The sequence below is a fragment of the Fukomys damarensis genome, unplaced genomic scaffold (assembly GCF_012274545.1).
Source record: "Fukomys damarensis isolate Sample0158 unplaced genomic scaffold, DMR_v1.0_HiC HiC_scaffold_26, whole genome shotgun sequence".
Taxonomy (NCBI): domain Eukaryota; kingdom Metazoa; phylum Chordata; class Mammalia; order Rodentia; family Bathyergidae; genus Fukomys; species Fukomys damarensis.
This window is the reverse complement of record NW_022900938.1, coordinates 31921881-31943224: the sequence shown is the minus strand read 5'-3', so window position 1 is coordinate 31943224 and position 21344 is coordinate 31921881. Positions and strand designations below refer to the sequence as shown.

General features: G+C 34.8%; 1 protein-coding gene across 2 annotated transcripts in view; it reads right to left on the bottom strand.

The window, feature by feature from the left end:
- Nucleotides 1-21344, bottom strand: part of Ifih1 (interferon induced with helicase C domain 1) — a 64228-nt gene that overhangs the window by 17550 nt on the left and 25334 nt on the right. For both annotated transcript variants that reach the window (XM_010606848.2, XM_010606849.1), the window contains exons 4-8: nt 17106-17210; nt 10902-11122; nt 4532-4742; nt 3205-3422; nt 1943-2059 (exon numbers count right to left, since the gene is read on the bottom strand). In XM_010606848.2, the coding sequence (XP_010605150.1) occupies nt 1943-2059; nt 3205-3422; nt 4532-4742; nt 10902-11122; nt 17106-17210 (872 nt within the window). The remainder of the gene's footprint in view (nt 1-1942; nt 2060-3204; nt 3423-4531; nt 4743-10901; nt 11123-17105; nt 17211-21344) is intronic.

The window sequence follows — 21344 nt, the reverse complement described above, 5'->3', positions numbered from 1 at the left end:
TAAAAAGCTTCTGTACTTCAAAAGAAACCATTAGCAGAACTAAGAGACAATCTACAATGTGGGAAAAAATTTTTACCAGCTGTACCTCAGACAAAGGACTATTATCAAGGATATATAAAGAACTCAAAACAATCATTTCGCCCCAAATTTAAAGACTCGATTCAAAAATGGGCATCCAAAATGAACAGACATTTCTCAGACAAAGAAGTAAAAGCAGCAAGAAAATATTTGAAAAATGTTCCACATCACTGGTCATTCGAGAGATGCAGATGAAAACAACACTGAGATTCCACCTCACCCCACAAAGAATGGCTGCTATCAAGAAATCAAACTATAACAAATGTTGGCAGGGGTGTGGGGAGAAAGGAACCCTTCTCCATTGTTGGTGGGAGTGCAGACTGGTGCAACCACTGTGGAAATCAATATGGAGATACCTCAAAGAGCTTGGACTGGAGGTTCCATTTGACCCAGCCATCCCTCTGCTGGGTATCTTTCCAAGAGAACTAAAAGAATCATATCACAGAGAAGTACGTGCACCCATGTTTATAGCGGCACAGTTTGTAATAGCTAAATCTTGGAAACAGCCCATTTGCCCATCCATTGGAAACTGGATAAAGAAGATGTGGTTTTTCTACAAAATGGAATATTACTCAGCTGTAAAGAATGAGAAAATAGATTCATTCGTAGGAAAATGGATACATATTGAAGATATACTTCTAAGTGAAATAAATGTCACACATGTGTAAATACCGAATAGTTTCCCTGGTGTGAATAATCTGCAACAATGCATAAGATTCTAATAAGATTACTGACATTTAGAAATGGGAAGAAAGGAGCTAAAGGTGTAGGGAACATGGGATGGGTAGGGGAAGAGTAAAAAGGGAAAAGATAAAAATGTGAGAGAATGAAAAGATGAAAATAAAGTGTTTGTAGATGGGGAGGGGAGGAGGGGGTGAAGGGAGGGCAGAGGTAAGGGGAAAAAATGAGAATCAAGACTTGTCATGTAGAGGTACAAGATCCCAACAATGAATGTAACTGTACTGTATCCCTGAAATGTACCAATAAATTCAATTAAACCTGAAAAAAAAAACTGTGCTGCTATAAACATGGGTAAACATATATCACTGTGAATACCTATTACATTTCTAAGCTCAGCATTATCTATTGCACATACATCACTTAAGCCCAATATCCTCACGAGGTAGATTTTAAACTATATTAAAGTTGTTATTAATTTCAGATAGCTAAAATTTATCATGCTCTTTTTTTTTTTTTGGACCCGGGAATTGAACTCGGGTCCTTGCACTTGCAAGGCAGGCCCCCGAACTGCTGAGCTAAATCCCCGGCCCCTATCATGCTCTTTCAATTTTACTGAAGAAATTAGTGGCATAACCTACTGGCCTCATGTCCAAATTGACTCTCAGTGATTCTTATAATTAGTAAAAATATTCATGAGAAAGCTCTATTAAAATTTAATTTATTTATCATGGCAGTTATTTCCTAAGAAAGTAATATGCAAGTATTAAAACAAGGTTTCCATTAAAATCGCCAAGTGTAATCTAGTAGCAACAAAATGGATCTGTGGTATGTCACAAAATCAATACTGGAATTCATTCAGAAAGCAAAAAAGGGGGTAAAATCAACTGTCATAATCCCTGAAGTTTATCTATAAAACTTCCTTAACTAACACCTTCACTTCAAAGCTTATATTTAATGAATTACTGAGCTACTTTTTATACACACAAAACTAAAAGAAGGATGGAGACAACAGTGTTGCCTTGTTACCTAATATCAATTTTGAAAAATATTCATCTAAAACTATAACTTGTTTGCAAAACTTTTAGAATAGTATTATTCAGGTTGACAATACAAATTAGCCTCGCTTTGCTTCGGGTGAATATGGTATTACCAATTAAGTAGACGGAAAATATTAAACACATACTTCTCTGGTGTCATCTGCAATCACAAATTTCCTGCATGGCTCCTTTATTTGGTCTTTGAGTTGATCATAATATTCTTTCACTGTTTTAATGGTACATGCATCAAGATTGGCACAAATCTGGAAAAGAAACATTTTAAAATATGGAAATACTATTTCCTTGTAATTGATTCAGTGTATTTCTTGCATAAGAAATATGTAGTATGTAAGTTTTGGCATAAATGGCATATAAAATTTCATGTAATATGTAATGTTACTTGTTAAATAAAGCATTTTAGTATTGCTTTACTGTGGATCTGATTAATCAATATTTATCCTGATATAATAAAAACAACCTTCTAAATCCAGTTGGTGAGAAATTCCAGAAAAGTAGTATTTTTTCTGTTCATCCCTTAATTTCCATTTTTCAGCTGAGAATGAGACGTAAAAGCAATTTACAGAAATTGACAGAGAATGACTATGAGCTAATCATATTACATAGGCATATTAAGGGTCATCTTGATATCTATGGGTCATCTTACCAGCCTTTTCCACACATAAAGAAGACAGGACAAAGCTGGAAGCAACCTTTGCCCTTACAGACTACAGATTAATCATTAATCCCAGAAATATATTAAATTTGGAGCTAATAAGTACCTCTCTGAATGTTTTTTATGCTAATGAGTTTTGCTGAATTCAATGAAAGGGAGTTAAAAATTCAAATAGTGCCAACCTACTTTGGGGCTACCGTGATTCATTTAATATTTGAGATCAACAGTAGTACATCTTAATGACTTTTTCTCCCTGTCCTGAGTTTTGAACCAAAGGCTTTTACACTGAGCTACATTCCTAGTTCTTTTTTAAAATTTCTCTTTCTTTCTTTCTTTCTTTCTTTTTCTTTCTTTCTTTCTTTCTTTCTTTCTTTCTTTCTTTCTTTCTTTCTTTCTTTCTTTCTTTCTTTCTTTCTCTCTCTTTCTTTCTTTCTTTCTTTCTTTCTTTCTTTCTTTCTTTCTTTCTTTCTTTCTTTCTTTCTTTCTTTCTTTCTTTCTTTCTTTCTTTCTTTCTCCCTTCCTTCCCTCCTTCCTTCCTTCCTTAATTTCCTTTCTTTTCTTTTTCTTTCTCTCCACCCCCTGTCCTTTTCTTTTTACTTATCTGTTTATTTTTTGGACAGGGCTCCCTGAGTCTCTGAGTTGCCCAAGCAAGGATACACTTGTGGTCATCCTGCCTCGGTCTCCCAGAGTGCTGTGAATACAGTTGTGCACCACTATACCTGGCTAATGACTTACTTTTAAAATGTGTTCTTCAGCTTTGGCTTGCGTTGTGGCCCCTCCAACACCAGGTGAAGCTGTTAGCCCTAATATCTGAGGCAGGGGAATCACTGGTTTGTTTTCTTTCTGGAGTCTCTTGTTTTTCAACTTCTGCTTCACATAACGCCTCATGATGTTGTTATAGACGGCTTCTTTGTTGGTGTGATGACATTCATCAATGATAACGAGGGAAAAATCTTGAAGGAAAAATTGAGTAGTTTATTTTTCCAAACAACAAGCTACAATGACAAAAGTATCTTAAGCCAATGAATTGAACTGCCATAGAAAAGTTTTCTTGGCCAACCTACTGGCATGACACTCCTTCAGTCTACAGGAAAAAACTTAACTATATAAGACACCTGTACCTATCAAGTTCATGCATGCTAATCATGACAGTGTCCCTGTTAGATATGACCCCTGTTTAATAGATGATATCCAGAAAGTGCGTGGGGCTAAAATATATTAAGGAGCGAAATTCACACTCTGCTTGTTCCAAAAATTACCCAGGATTATACTTTTGTTCTTTAATAAAATATTTAATTTGGGGTTGGTGAATTTTATTTTGAATATATCAAGTGAAAACTGCCTTACTTAAAGAGAAATAATTTTATCTTTTATTAATATTTTATTTCATTATTATACTTATTTTTACTCTTTCCTTTCCTTTCTTCAACCTCTTCAATCTCCCACAGAAAATAGAAAGGACTGTGTTTTTTTCTCTGTGGAGAAAATGGCAGTTCTAACATGATGCACTAGCCAATAAAACTATTTGGAAGATGTTTCAGAAGTAAGTGAAGAGTCCAATGACTACTTGATTTACAGTGATATTCTCTTGCAGAACAAAGAGACCTAGTTGATTTTTATATGTGTAGTAGTGGGCATTGAATCCATAGCCTTTACACTGAGCTACACTGCCAGCCTTTTTAAAACAAAACAAAACAAAACAAAAATATATGTGTGTGTGTGTGTGTGTGTGTGTGTGTTTGTATATATATATATGTATATATATATATATTGACAGAGTTTTGCTGTCACTAAGATGCAGTGGGCTGAACGTGGCTGGACCTTGGGATTCTCCTGCTTCAAGCCTCCCAGAGTTCTGGGATTATAGTCCTGTGCCATCAGGCCTGACTTTCTTTTTTTGTTTGCTTGTTTCTCCCAGGAAGTAGAGAATTTCACTGAAACCTTAAAGAATGGAAGACAGTTTAAACTATCACCATTTCAAAACGATTCAACTAATACAGCTATTACTGACAATAATATTGTAAGTCATTTTTTTTCCCTAAAAATAAGCATTTCAACCAACCTGACAGCTGGACACCAGAATCTTCTCCACTTTTTGAATTTAAGAGGGAGTTTTCAAGGATTTGAGCTGTACTGATAATAACATCATGGGATCTGACAACTTCTGGAAACGATATTTTCAGCTGAGTATCGCCACTTAATCCAGTAATATGATACCATTTCTTCAAAAATGGTTTGAACTCTTTGTGGAAGATTTGTCCAACTAACATCACCTTAAAGATGAGATAATTAAAAAGACAGAAAGCAAAGTCAGAACAAAAAGAGTATTGGTCAAAATCTTACTATCTGTGAAGGATTAAAATAAATGTTTACATTATTATCAGTTAAATTGAAGTAACAGACTCTTCATGAAGCCTTTTTGTATTCATCAGTATGCATTTACTGCATGCTTGTTCGGTGTGAACATTGTACCTGGAACACAGAAATGTTTAAGATATATTTGGAGCCTTAGAGGAACTCAGTTTAGCTAAGCACATACATCAAGATGAAACAAAGCTAAATACCTTGTTATAAGAAAATGTAATAATTTCCTGAGAGAAAAAGCATACATAGCGATAATAAAGAGGAAGAAACAACTTCTGGTAAACCATGGTTCAGTCAAGAGTTAAGTTGAAACTAATGTTAGATATGGAATATATTTTTAATTTGTAGAGCAGGGCTAAGCTGTGAATACTAAACAGTGTATTTTAAATTTATGTAACAGTTCACAGGATCCTTATGAGTTGTACTGTAGAGGTGACTTAGCCTGTCATTTATTTTGGGGTCATGCTGAAGGCAATATGCCTAAAGGATTGGAAAGGGCCAGGAACCAGGAATGAAGAGTGAAGGCCTTGACTAGGAGATTGGATGGGAAGTGAAGGAATCGTGGTGCTGAGCAAAATCAAAAGAGCAAATCAATTTAGGAAAGAACTGGAAGCTTTTCATCATTTTGCGATGTCTGCTGGAGTGGTTGGATGGACACCACAGTTCTACACCTTACTACCCAACCAGAATACCTCCTGGATTGGGGGAGAGCTGAGCCAGGCCATCTTAAGGGTCCTATCTCAATAGGCTTTACACGACAAAAGCTCACAGGTACACAGCATGACAAATAGAGTTGGCAGGAAGAATTTCAAGGGCAAACCTCTGCAGATTCACTTTCTGTTTCTCTTGATGTGGTTACCAGACAAGGTAATCAATGGGTACATGCCACTAATCTGCCGAGTATCCCTTCTTCTTCTTTTTCTTGCAGGGAAGCCTCATTTATGTGTTAAAGAAAGTTTGTATAATCCCCCTGGATGAAGATGGCATCACACGGAGAACATCGCTTACATTATTATTCAGTAGGGAGGATGGAGATTTTCAAGAAAGGATGTGGAGGGAAGGACGGTGAAGAGGGGTAACGTGGAATCTATCAATTCCAAGGGGGCACAGTGGACTTCAGATCAATAATCAGGGTTAATGAGTGAAAAAAACATTACCATAAGGTGGAAAAGCAATGAGGAAAAACTGTCATTTATTTTTTTTTTCAAAGCACAGTCTTTCTTTTTTCCTCATTGAGTTTATTGGTACATTGTAGGTATACAGCACAGTTACATTCATGATTGGGATCCTGTACCTTTACATGACAGGTCTTGGTTCTCATTTTTCCCCCTTGTCCCTGCCCTCCCTTCACCCCTCCTCCATCCCCCTTTACAAACACTTCATTTCCATTTCTTCATTTTCTCAAAAATGGGCTTATGAAATGAACAGACATTTCTCAGATAAAGAAGTAAAAACAGCAAGTAAATATATGAAAAAATGTTCCACATCGCTGGTCAATCGAGAGATGCAGATGAAAACAACACTGAGATTCCACCTCACCCCACAAAGAATGGCTGCTATCGAGAAATCACACAATAACAAATGTTGGAGGGGTTGTGGGGAGAAAGGAACCCTTCTCCATTGTTGGTGGGAGTGCAGACTGGTGCAACCACTGTGGAAATCAATATGGAGATACCTCAAAGAGCTGAGACTAGAGGTCCCATTTGACCCAGCTATCCCTCTGCTGGGTATCTTTCTGAAAGAATTAAAAGAATCATATCACAGAGATATATGAACACCTATGTTTATAGTGCCACAGTTTGTAATAGATAAAACTTGGAAACAGCCCATTTGTCCATCAGTTGGAAACTGGTCAAAGCACAATCTTTCTGGTTCACCTGCCACAAAATCACTTCAGAGATTTGGAAAATGCAGATGCTGGAGCCCCAGTCAAGAACTACTGAAGCTAGGGACTAACTCTGAGGGCAGAATTTTGAAATGTTCACTTTAATGAAGCTCCCATATGATTGTCAAGGCTTTACAATTGGAGTGCTACAGCTTTTCACTCTTTCCCACAAAGCTGCTCCTGATTGATTTTTCTACAAGTACAGTTTCCACTGTGTAAATGTAAGACATAAGGAGTGATCTGAATGAGAGTCAGAAAAAAAAAATAGAACCAACTCTGAGAAACAGAGCAGGAAATCAATTTGAGGGAAAAACTACCATTCTTCAGGAGGAAGAAAGCTCTGAAAAGAACCATTCCAGTAACTTGCTTGTGGGTGACTTTGACAAGGTCCAGATCATTTCAGGCATCATCATTTTCTCATTAAAAATAACATCAAGTTTACTTATCAAACAGTTGTGAAAATTAAATGAAACAGAAGCTGGCACATTGCTACTGCTCAAAAATTTCTCTGCTATATCACCTATTTTTTTCTTTTTAGCTGTAGAAGATGTTGGAAAGAGAGGCCAACTGACTTCAGAAAAGGGTTCAAATCTCATCTCTGCCTCTTATTGGCTTAATGGTCCCTAAAAGGACAATTAAAATCTTGGAGGCTAATTTTCTGATGGTAAAAATGAATAATAATAATAACCTCATAGAGTAGCTATGTGGATTTTATGAGATAATATATGTATTAGTGCTTTATAAGTCCAGTAAAATATTAATCATTATATCAGAAATTTAAGCCTCTCATTTTCTTTCTAATTTATAGTTTCCTTAGGTACAGGATGTGCATTTGATTTAGTTTTCAATATACTCATGCTAAATGCTATAATTAATAATCTCTCTACCTTAGAGTTACATAGCAGCATGAAGTCCTCCCCATAAAAGTCAACTCAAAACCTTCCAAAGGGAAGCATCATTGTCTCCTCTAGAGAATAAAAAGAAGTTACCATGAGAGATAGGGGAAAGTAGTGTTGGGAATCTTGATATTCATTCTCGGTGACACTGACTTCCTATTGAAGGACACAGAGAAAGCCAGATGCAAGTCTGACATGGCTAATCGGGAGGTGCGTGGTCCCCTTCGAACCTTTTCCTGAGATGTGACAGAGTGCCTGCCAAGACTAATCAAACCCAACTGCTACCTACTTCTGCTGAATCATATGTGGCTGCATTATAGCATCTGAAAAGAACCTGGGATTTATCTCTCGTGATGTGGAAGCCCCAGATAGGAGATGGAGAGCCTGGGAGCACAGGTGGTGTTTTCATTTCTCCCTGCATTTGCAAGTGGTAACTCTGGAAAGGGCAGTGGGAGATGAAACTAAATGGTATCAAGGAACAAGATTTCTCTTTTCTAGATCAAAGGTTATAGTACCCTGGGAGATTGGGCTTAGGTACAAAATTTAGATTATTTTTATTTACTGGGCTGGACATTTCCTAATCCAATTTTTTTTTAAAAAAGCAGAAATTATTTTAAAATTCAAAGAAATAGGACAGCTAAAAATTATGGTATAAGTGGGAGAACTAGTAAAGGGATTTCTAGGAAGTCTATAGAGAAAACAATAGGGAGCAGATCAGGGATTTGAGTTCTATCCTCATATGCGCACACAAGAGCGCAGGAAATAAAAAGGCTAAATTAGCATTTGAATACAGCCATACATGTGCACGCACAAGAATCACTTGTATCTGATGGGATGAACAGTTCCTGACTAGAATAAAGCTTTGAGAGAAGGACATGCCATGGGCAGGAAGGTGCATTAGACATACAAAAACGTGAGGCCCGAACTGACCAAGCAAAATGAATGACTTCAAAAGATAAATATAAGTATTTGCATTTAGGCTTAAGAATAACTGTACAAAAATAAGAGAGCTGTACTTTAACAGATTTCAAAGGAACAGGGTCAGCTGGGGATTAGCTCAGTGGCACCACACCTGCTTTGCAAGTGTAAGGTCCTGAGTTTGATCCCCAGTATCATAAGAAAAAACAAAAACAAAAAAACAAAAAAAAATGCTCAAATAATAACTTAGGATTTTGAGTTATGGCAAGGTGCAGATGAATTTGTGGATGTCAAGGACAAACTCAGTCACTGGCTGAGTGAGAGTGGATCTCATCTCTCCTACACTCTGTTATGGTAAGACAATATCTGTAGCATTTTGTCTGGCTCTGGACACCCTGCTTTTAAAGAGTCCTAGATAATTGTTTGGAAGAGTAAAACACAGAATGATGAAGGGTCTGGAAACCATGTCATACGCACAACAACAATTAAAAGAGCTGTGGATATTTATCCCAAGGGGAAAAAAGAAAAATAACATAGGACCCACAAGATATTACCTTCTTTTTGTGAAGAACTAATACGAGGCAGGGGCATTAGGATAATGTTCTCTACATAATCACAGAGGAATAAATTCTAACCAGAGAACACGCGTTTCAGAGAAACAAATTTGCTTGAATACAAGTATGACTTTCTAACAGTGTCAGTTGCTCAAAGAAGAGATAGGTCTTTCTTTTAAGGAGGGAGATTGTCTTGATATTTACAAGTTACCCAGCAGATGTGAGAGAACCACTCTGCAATGGAAGAAAACTGAATCTCAAAGGCTGCTTCCAAACTCTATGACCCTCTGACCAGATAAGGGAAATAACAGAAAGAGATGAATGAAAAACAGCTCCTACCCTTTGGGCTACATGGTTTAGAGGAGATGATTTAACTAAAAAAGGAGACAATAGGGAAAAATGCTCTCTGAGGCTGAATTTGAGAAAATGATAAAATGATATAAAAAAATACCAGTTTAAGTAGCTTTAAATACAATCAACTTTGTTCTTTCCTCCACACCTGGCACTTCTGGCTAGAAACATTCTAGCTAGAGTATTTATTTCGTGAATTTAAAGGTGAGGTGAAAAGATGAAAGAGTTAATATTCATTGAGTCATTAATGGACCTTTTCTCTACACACACACACACAAACTAATTTGATAGTTATTATTTTGTTAATTTTATGATGAGTCAATTAAGGTAAATAATTTGAACTAAACTCATAGGTAGAAATAGGATTCTAAGTTATTTTATGCTAAAAGGTGGTATCATTTATAAAATATGAATATATGAAAAGCTATGGACAAATACAGTCTAATGAATCACCATTATCAGAAAAACAAGTGAAAAAACCAAGTGTTCTAAAAGTATGTATAAGTATGTAAAGGAGGGTCATCTAGGCTTAACAGATATATAAAATATGCATTTGGAATTATGACAGAAATTACTGAAAAAATTGATTCTTAAATTCATGGATTCTATACTAATATTTAGTACTGAAGAGCAGGTTGCAGTTAAAGGAATCTAAAACACAATAGGAATCTAAAACATGGGAAGTTTTAGAGTCTGTTGCTATATTCTATGTAAATGAAAACATAAGAGTGGAAAAATATTGTACCTGCTTATGAAAAGTGTACTTAAATTTATTCCATAAAATAGGAAAAATGTTCTTAATGTAGAAATGTATAAATCAATAAATTATCATTACAACGACAAAGCTCAAATATCTACTTTTGTTTTATAATGAAGAAAACTTCAGATACAAGATATGAATTATCAAAGAAAACTTCAGTTGCATTTAATGTTACATATATATAATATATATAATCTTTGTACAATGTTTACATGTTCATCTTGGAATGGATAAATCAAATATTTATTTAACTTACTTTTTATCTTCAAACCACATCATAATATATTGGGGATAAAGAGGTCTTACTATCTTTGAATAAGCATCATATAGTAAAGAGATTTTAACAGACAATATTTGATTCTAGATTCCGGGATATTTTCAGATCACTCATGCTTACATGCAATGATGACTTAAGTCAGTACTGGTTGACCTTGAAGCATATTTTGGCAAGCACAATATTTATACATAAGTTATGCCTATATTGACTTTATGTTATGGCTTTATGCACAGAATACCATTTTAAGGCTAAGCCCTTATTAGACGTACCTGTAAAACGTAAGTTTAACTGTAAAGTAAATGGCTTATTTTGCCACTCTACCTAAGTTAAATCTTTGTGTTACACTGCTACAAATATTATTACATAAAAGCTTCGAATAATAACGGGGAGCTGAAGAAGTGATGCTGCTTTTGTGTTGTTTGAATACCTTATTGACGAGCACTATAACTTTTCCAGGCTCAGATGCTTGCCTCTTCTTGAACAAGTGATCCTTGGTAATGTAAACAGCCACTCTGGTTTTCCCACTGCCTGTAGGGAGGCATATGATGACATTCTTCCCTTCCAGGGCTGGCTGGGCGACTTCCATTTGGTAAGACCTGAGCTTCAGTTCTGGCTCAGGAGATGCTCTTTTTGCCACAGTTGGTTCATCTGAAGTAAGTTAAAAAGAACAAAAATAAAAGGTTCAATAAGATAACTGAGGCTAGGAGTCTTTAGTTGATCGCAGGTCTCTGAGATTTAGATCTCTTTTTCAAACCATCCTTTTTCTGTTTTCTATATGCATCGATGAGTGTCTCCACTGCATTTGCAGGTTCTAACCCAGGGGCTCCATCACGGAAGTGGTATAGGGGTCAGGGCTGTAAAGGGAGTGAGTTAACAGTCAGCGGCCCAGGAGCTTATGAGCTGGGGTTGTTTTCCACGAGCTGGGAATGTTTTCGGAGTGGGCAAAGCCAAGGGAAATTTACAGAAAATGTTGTGGTACACGACGGGCAGTTGTGGTTGTTAATGCATCAGACTTCCTTCATTCCTTCGGTTAGCTGTTCTTTCTTGTTTTATTTTTCTTAGCCCTGCCACCTAAAAAAAATCAAGAGCACTAGGACAGTGGAATTCATTAATCCTCCTTGCTCTGTATCACCTCTATATTTCATTACAAAGAGAATATTACAGCTGATACTAGCTCCTTCACTTGTCAAAAAAATTGTCTGACAACTAAATGCCAAAAAGCACATATATACATAGGGAGAGTCCTTACATCTGTGGAGGATCGGTTCCAAAATCCCTGTGGGTACCCAAATCTCGAGTTCATTCCTCATACTTCAAATAATTTTTAGATTACTTTATAATACCCAATGTAATGTAAAAGCTATGTAAGTAGTTGTTATTTTGCATTATCTAAGATATAATGACAGGAAAAATGTATGTGTTTAGTACAAAAAATATTCTGATCAGCAGTTGGTTGAATGCGTAGACGTGGAAGCTGCAGATACAGTGTGTGAAGTCTTCTTTTCCACTTGAGGAAATTAAGTTGTACAATGTGATATCTAGAGAGTAGGAGAAAAACTCTTCCTATGTTACCCTATAGTTGTTAGGTTTTCATTTGATGGTAAAAGTAATTTTATTGCTTGAAACTAAATTATGACTAATTTTGCCATTTAGTTTGATTTGTGATCTTTGTAAGTTCCTTATATGTATTCCTCTGCATATTAAGTTTTCCTGAAATCTAAAGCACAGTATATTAAAAATATTTCCAATTAATATAGATTTTTAAAATTTGTATTAATGATAAAGTAGGTACTAACATGCATTAATTTTATGTTAAAATAAATTGTAACACATCTAAAGAAGTATAGCTTAAAAGTTAATGTAGTAAAATAAGTATACTGATTTAAAAGTCTATCTTCTGTTTTATGTAATCACCAGAAAATATGGAGTGACAGTATTTACCAGTGTGTTCTTTCTGTTCTCAATGATGGCAATAAAACTAAACTAATATAACGCCATTAACTTCTAAAAACTTGCTGATGGCTCCATTTCACCAACTGAATGATTCTACTTGAGTGAGTTTTAACTTGTCGTGATGATACTATTTGAACAGGTAGGAAAATTCACACCAAATACCACTTAGCAAGAATCATCTACTCATCTGTCAGGAAATTCGCTTTCTGTATGGGTGAGTAAAGACAGATGCAATACATTTAAGCTATCGATGGATCATCTGCTGATTCATTTAATTTGATATGACTGTCATGAAAAACTCATACAAGATCATCAGCATTCAAAATGCACATTTTACAAGTTTTCTATGCATGTCTTTTGAACTCCATAGTACTTATAACAGTTCATTTTTTATTATGTTTATGTAAAATTCATATTTCTTTAAGAACATTACTTCTTTACAGAATGGTTTTATAGTTTCAATCCTAATATTTCACCTCCATTATGAGAATATATCATGTTCTCTTAAAAGAACCAGAATATTCACATATTTATAAAGGAAATGTATTTTCAGCAGTGTCTATACCAAGATCCAGGAGTTTAATTTTGCTACATTGTTATTTGATCTCGGAAATTGGTTAGAAGAAATTAATACATTCTCTGTTGAGTTTCACTGTGGAAATTTCTGCACAGATTTTAAAAACAATAAAATGATGTCTTTCTCATAATTGTTTTGCTTTTTAGTATTATTTCTCCCTTTTGTTTTTCACACTTACTATGATATCCTCTAGTAACAAAATGAGAAAAAGAAACATATTGTGATTTTCTAAGTATCTATCCCAGGAACCTAAAACCAAGTCTAATTAGTAAATATCAACATTACTTGTGTATATTAGATATTTACTGTACTAATGAATTTAAGAAGTATAATGTTAAAAGGACTATTGTGTTCACAATGTAACTCCAAAACCAGTCTCCAGAATGAAGTTGCATTGTTAATTAACTGCCCGTGTACACTACAAATTTATTTGTAGTAAATATTTACTGAACACCTATTATTTGCCATGCACTGCCATTGTCTGAAGAACTTCAGTCTAGTGCACTGTGCGGCTGCCCCTAAAATATCTGGCAAGCTAGTTGCCTCAGTAATCTATACTTTTGAGTCAAGACCAGGAGATCTGCTGGGCAGCCCCAAGTTTAAGAGAGAAACACACAGTGGATATGGGAAAAAAAATTAGAGTTGGATTCAGTGTGAGAATATCATCCAAAGAAAAAGAGCTGGGTGAGTGCTAAATATTCAGCCCGGTTCTTGTTTTATCACATTCATCTGACACAGGGAAGGAAGAATTTATCTGTGTAATGAAAAAAGAGTTTCTCTTCTCTGTAACCAGAAGGAGAAAACTGGGCTGATATCAGTAAGCCAGGAGCCAATTTCCTTTATATAAAAGAAGTTTGGATTTTTTGCTTGTTTGTTTATTTTCGCCTCTCCATAAAGCATAATAAACACCATAATGAAAATAGTACTTAAAATATGCACAGGCTTTGAATTATATCATAAAACAATGATTGAAGACCTTAAAGTATATGATACCACAACAATGGTAAAAAAAATAAAATAAAATAGAGTTTAAATAATAATATTCTATTGGAACTACACCATGTGGCAAATTTTATTCTCACATTGATTTTGACAGCTGAGTTATTCTTGGAGAGAAAAGGTCTGTCACTGCATGTGTTTGAAATCGACAAAGTATTCCTTTACCTATAGTATATAACCACAAAAAATACAACATTCCATTTGGTCAAATATTAATAGTCATTACCTAGAAATAGTAAGGAAATACTTTCAACAGATCAGGCCAATGTGTGTTGACACAAACATTGCCACTTTTTGAGAAGCATTATCTCTCTCTCTCTCTCTCTCTGAAAATGGGTAATGGAAAAACATGTTTCACAATACAATTAGAATATCTGAACATTAAACGAACCAGTAATTATGTGGTATAATACTTCCAGAGAGCATAATGTGATCATGTGGGTCCATTTCTATGGTCCTTATGGTCTAGTATATTATTTTTGAAGAAAGATGAAGGACACATCAAATAAGGTACTTTTTTTATGTCAACCTCAAAGGCTAAAACATAATCATAAAATACTTTAGTACTTTTTAAATGCCTCATTATATATTAGTAACTCACAAATTTACAAAAATCTTTTATTGAATTTATTGTTATTTCAACTATGGCATGCACCTGAGATTAAGAAACTTAATATTTTTATCACTTGAGAATTTTACTACCTACTCTGCAAAGCAGTTCTTTGTTCCTAAACACTGACCCATCAAAACATCAACAATATCCCTTGAAAATGTGTTTGTCTTAAAAATGTGTTTGTCTTTGAAAATGTATTTGCTTTCCAGAAGTAGGTTGCATTAGGATTTATCATGTCTTTCATGCCACATTGAAGATTAAAAATCAGTAAATACATTTGCTAACAGCTCTGAATAGGCAAGATGCTGTGTACATAGAGGATATGCTTTAAATATTTATTAAATGGATAAATATTGTTGAAAAGCCCTTACTTAGACAAATAAAAATGAGGACGAGGTCCAGCATCTTAAAACAATCCATAAAGAGATTAAATATCAGCTAGCGTATATTTTAAGATCTAGAATCAATAGCATGTTATAGAAATGTTAATTATTAAATTTAACAATTTTATGATGACAGAAAAACAAATATGATCTACAGAAATAAACACATGGCAAGAACTTAATAAACACTGACTGAATTGATCAGAAAATGATTCACCCATATAATTAAAGCTATGAATGACATTTCGTGAATTAGCTTTCCTCAAAGTACTGTAACTTATTCGAAGGGATTCAGGGATATGATTGTGAGAGAAGAATATATAAACAGAAGCAGTGCTCCGATAAAATGCAGCAAGCTTTTAGGCAGATGACCCTCTCTATGTAAGCAGCTGTTCCCTGTTAGGCCTCTTATTTATCTATATTTCTTTCATTCTGAGAGTGCAGAGTGATCGGAATTATAGACTTTTTAAAAGTGAAAATGAGTGAATCACAAATGGAGAGTAAAATAATTTGTTTCTTCATTTGTCAGTGTTCCATTGCTTCTTATCTGGATACACTAGTAAGCATTTTTGGTTTTGATGTGTTAATTATAATTGATAACCCTTCACCCATCCTTAAGGGATGATAATATTTCAGTAGTAATCACTGAAAACACATTCAAGCAATAAAAAAAAATAATCTGGAAATTGGATAAAGAAGATGTGGGTTTTTTTAATAAAACGGAGTACTACTCAGCCATAAAGAATGAGAAACTAGAGACATTTATAGCTGAGTAGATGCATCTTGAGGACATACTCTTAAGGGAAATTAATAGAACACACGTGTAAATACCGTATAGTTTCTTTGGTGTGATGAATTAAAAGTATAAATAAGGGTCAAAATGTGTAATTGATATGTTGTAATAGGAAGAAAAGGTCTGAAAGTATTGGGCACATGGGAGGTAGGAGAAAGGTAAAAAGGGAAGAGAAAAGGAAAGAAATGGAAACCAAGTCTTTGTAAATAGGGAAGGGTGGAGGGGGGAAGGGAGGCCAGGGGGATGGGGAAAAATAAGAACCGAGGTCTGTCATGTCAAGGTACAAGATATCAGAGATTAATAGAACTGTATTTTATACCTAAAAGTACCAATATTCAGTTTATAATTTTTAAAAAATGTGACCCTATCCAACAGACCAGGGAGAAATCTGGTAAGAAAGTGTGATGGAGGAGTGGGGTTCAGAAGAGGCGCTCCCGGTCGTTGCTGGTGTGATGTGCAAGCCCTCGAGAGTAATGCGGAAATTCCTAGTAGAGTTTTCATCTAGTGAACAAAACACGGTGTAAGTTCCACTCCTGTTTAAAAGCTACGTGTGCCGGGCGCCGTGGTAATCCTTGCACCCTGGAGACAGAAGCAGGAGGATTGCCATGAGTTCGAGGCTAGCTTGGGCTACATAGCGAGTTCAAGGTCCGCCTGAACCACAAGGGAGACCCTGTCTCAAAAATCAAAATAAATAAATAAATAGATAGATAAATAAATTTAAAAATAAATAAAAGCTATGTGTACAAACTGGAACTCTTAACTGAATGCAATTTCGAGCCTTTTTTTTTTTTTTTTGTACTAGGGATCAAATTCAGAAGCTTGCACTTGCCAGGAAGGCGCTGTGCCACTGAGCTCTATCCCTGGCCCTTCCAGCTCTCTTTCTAAGAGGGATTCTGTTTGTTATCTCCAGCCCCTTCTCCTTCATTGGTAATGTTAAATTTTCATTAAAATTAATTCTAATAAAAAGCAGCATTTGGAGACAGTTAAATGTACCAAATGCATACAGAGTTTAAGTGTGGTTCAAAAAACTGAAGCAGATCTCATAAATAAAGTAGATGACAAGATTTTATGAAACGTAGTTTATACCAGGCCAAAAAGCTATGTCCTGGATCAAAATGAGAGTTTGGTTCTAAGACTTTTGTAAGTTGTACTTTTAAAGAAAATAAATGGCAAAGTTCCAAACGACTCACTGTAGAAAAGAATTGATTTAATTGCATAAATACATTAGGGAGGGTATGAACAGCCCCCATGCATTCCACTATATGGTGTCTTATTTCACACTTTTTAAGGTTTACACAACAGTTAGGCAGTACCTGAATCACTTCCCATGGTGCCTGAATCACTGCCCATGTTGCTGTTATGTCCAAGACTTTCATCTAAGCAGCTGACACTTCCTTCTGCCAAACTTGTGTCTGATTCTGCAAAGGAAAACATTTTAAAATATTTTAAAAATATTTCTGAGAATAAACGTATTTTAGCTGCACACCTCTACAGCATGCAGTACATACAGTTCAATGCGAGCAGAAAAGGCATAGCTAGACAATTACAAACAAAAGGTAAGAGTTTCTGGCAGGCTACATTTTTTAAAAAATTCCACTATGAAGGAGCAGCTGCTGGATGGTGACTCAAATACATATTACCTATTTAAAATATTATTCATCCAATAAGAAAGCTAATCCAAACACATTTTAAGGACTTTTTTTTTCATCTCTCTACAGGTAAGCCTTGTCCCCTCAAAGAATACCTACACTTGATAATGACTTTCAAACCGAAATTATTATATAGAAACTGTTGAGCTACTTTCAAGTAAAGTAGTGGTAAACCACTAAAGTCTAAAAACATGACTACTGGTCAGTTGAAAAAATAATAGTTCAGTGATAAACATAAATTTAAAACATCAGAAAAATTCTCAAAAAGAGTATCACTAAAATTTGGCATCATGGCTGTACTAAGCTTATGTGAGGTTAGAAATAAATGCATTTCTTTACTGTAATTAAATCGAGTTAAAGAGTTGCAGTTAGTACAGACCCTTCACTTCTTCCCATTTTTTTTTTTTTTCAGTAACCAGGATCAGTTCTTTTTGAAAATCTTCTTTCCCTCAAGGGAAGAATTTCTTCACTGCAGCTTATTTCCAAAGACATGCACTCTCATCCTCAAGAATTAAAACTAGCATCAAATTAGTCAAAACAGTGCACTGTAGTTTCTAGTGCTGGTTTTGAAACCAGAGGTACCTGTGACATTTGTCATTGACATCACTCTCACCCTATATCCCTCTTATTTAAAATGTGCCTAATACCATTTACCTTAGAGAATTTGTTAGTCATTAATATTAAGAGCAAAAAAGCCTGGGAGAAGTAGCTTAATTGCTGATGATTAAAAAAAAATAAAAATGACTAGGGCAGACATTTCATAATATACTCGTTAGTATCATTTCATCCTAAAGTTTCTCAGGACACTAATAAGTTATATTGTTAGCCTTTAGTTCTTTAAAACTGCTGCTGTCAGACATTTAGGGCAAGACATAGAAATGGATGAAGAACAGACCTGTAATATATTTATCAATAAAACTTCCCCAGAAAGTGATGTTATACGACTCAAAACTACAAGTATGTTCTCTCTCTCTCTTTTTTAACAAGTTAACTTTTTAAGTCACAGAAGTATGACCTCTACTCTGTAGAAATCACTTTTTAGGTATATCATTGAGAAGTTTGATAAATGTATATAGCTTTGTAACTATTATTTCAAAGAAGACATTTTTATCACTCCAAAAATTCCCCTTAAGCCCCATGTTAGGCAGTGTCCTCCTGGTGTCTCCTGGCAAGCACTGATCTGGTTTCTATCTTTGTAGTACTGCCCTTTCAGACAGGATTCATACAATATGTAATCTTTATGTCTGGTTTCTATAATTTAGCATTAGACTGAAATTCTTCCCTGTTGTTGTATATTGATCATTTCAGCCTTTTTATTGCAGACTAGTATTTCATTGACTCTTTGTGACATCTAAGACATCTTCCCTCCCATTTGGTTATGCTTCTTAGCTCACAGGTCCAGCTACAGCCAATTCTCATTAAATATGCAAGACTTCTACCTTAGAAATTAAAAGAAAGCTGATAAGAAAGTTGTGTGTGGAAAAATTCTCAAAGGAAATACACACTGTTTAAGTATATTAGCACAACATAAATACACTAATGTGAAAACACTGAGCTTATCAGTTGTCATAGATTAGCTCTAAAACTCGGATTTGAGGGGTCCCTTATGATCACACAGGGAAGCCTGTACATCTCGCTGAGAGATTTTTAAATATGGCACTTTGCAATTCCCAGAGGTAGGTCTTGTTAGAAGCTCAGAGGCGAGTGTGGGATAGAACTGTCAAGGCGAAGAGTGTTTTGGGCAGATGTACTGATGAAAAGAGAATATGATTTTATAAGGAAAAGGCAAGGTGTTAAATGAGACGAGGAAAATGTCACTGTAAGGATAATTCCAGATCTGGAAATATAGGCCAAGATTTTTGAGGCAAAAAAGTAAATTTTGACATGCTTTCATTTGCTGTTGTAAATGGAGGACTGAGAACTGAAGAAACTACCAAAATTAGCAAAAAGAAAAAGATATATAAATGTAATATTAATATTATTAAGTTCTACATTAAATATAATAGAAATGGAAATTATGTTTAATTTTCATTTTATTTTCTAATTACCAGCAGTTACATCAAAATTTCAAACACACTCTTTGCTCAGGTAAAGATTTTCCTCAAGCTGCTTTTTAGTATGCATGTTATAAGAGAACCACTGATGCAGCGTGCACAAGTAATCTGTTAATAATAAAGAAAGCTGCTGCAAAAATAGGGTATTATTAAGTTCATTATCTGGATTATTTTGATCTCCCAATCAGATCTGCAATGTGTCAGCGCTCACAATTTTCACAGATGTGATGTAAATTTATATTTGAAACTCTCACCATCCTTTGTGAAGGCACCCGTTATCAGCTCAGTCTTACAGGTTGTAATCAAGACTTGGAGAGGTTAAAAGATCACAAAGCTACTGAGTAGACTCTCCATTTGCAGAGTCCCCTTCCAGTTTGGGTGCTTTTTACCCAGTGCTAAGCATGCCTGATGATTTGTGTGAAGCTTTGTAAATAAGCAGACAATTGTGTATCTGTAGTACTAAGTGAAATGAAAGTTGCCTAAAAAAAAAAAAAAATAGCAACAGACATTTTCATTGTAATGTCAAATCTTCCACCACAATTAAAACATTTTCTTTCTAAGAAAAATAGAAATTAGCAAGATGATTGTACTTTGCTATCATTTCTGAATCAATAATAGACTGTCATTAACTTTACATTTCAATGCCATGATCAATTTGGGCACAAGCAGAAAAGGAACACTTCTGTTCTCATTGCACAAAATTAATTGCAATATTTCTAGAGATTATTATAAAAATAAAAGTGCATACACAGAGCTCTATTTCTTTGTCATTTTAAGAGTATATAAAGCTTCTCCACATAAAAATAATTTAGTTTCCTAGGCAGCAAAATCTCATGCATTTTGATTTTTCCTTTCTTAGAAATATTAAGTACTAAAAGAAATAAATTTAATTATAAAAGAAAATATATTGTACTGCTCATAACATTGAAAATGCCTTCTGCAGAAGTTTCCCTCATGCATTCATTAAAGAATTTATCACACACACACACACACACACACACACACACACACACACACTTCAAGAAGCAAAATCAACCACATGCTTTTGTGAGGCCCAAAACAAACCGAAATACTGATTTTATGTACCAAAACCTTCCTGCAATTGATTTATTTGGGGTTACCTTGTTCTTTTACCTTTCAAGGCATATCAATCTGGACTTAGCTTCTAATAAAGTAAATCCTATGTGTATGATTTCAAAGTAGAGTATATAAAATAGAGTCAGTTGGACGTTAGGTATTTGCATAAAAAAGAACATGGTTAAGAGTGACTCTATCACAATTTGGCTCCTGCTATCAAGTGATTTAACCTTTTAAAAATATAGATAGCAGTTTTTTTTACTTTTTATTATAAGAACAACTCTGTTCAATCAAGAAGACGAATCTTGGAAGGAAATAAGTCTTAAATTCTCCTGAGGTTGTGGATTTAGTTAATTTTATATAGGTGTCATTTGCACTAGGGAAAATATCTAAGCTAGCCACGAACACACGAACAGTAATTTCAGTGAAAGAAAAGTAGCTATTCATATCAAGTTCTGTTGGAGTGAAAGGAAATTATACTAGTTCAGTTAAGAGATGGAGTTTTCTCTAATGATTTTATAAACAATACAAAAAAGAACAGTTTTGCTTACGATGACAGTAAATGTCTAAGACCAAGCCACGGGTCATGGAAAAAACTGCCTCAGTTTGGAATCACATCTTGAATATTTTGTTAATATGGCAGAAATATTAATTGAAATCCAAGAAATCTCATACTTATCATACCCCAGACCTTAAATACTTAAAAATATCTTTAAATTATTTTGAAACCAAAAATATTGAAGTAAAAAAAAAAAAAAAAAAAAAAAAAAAA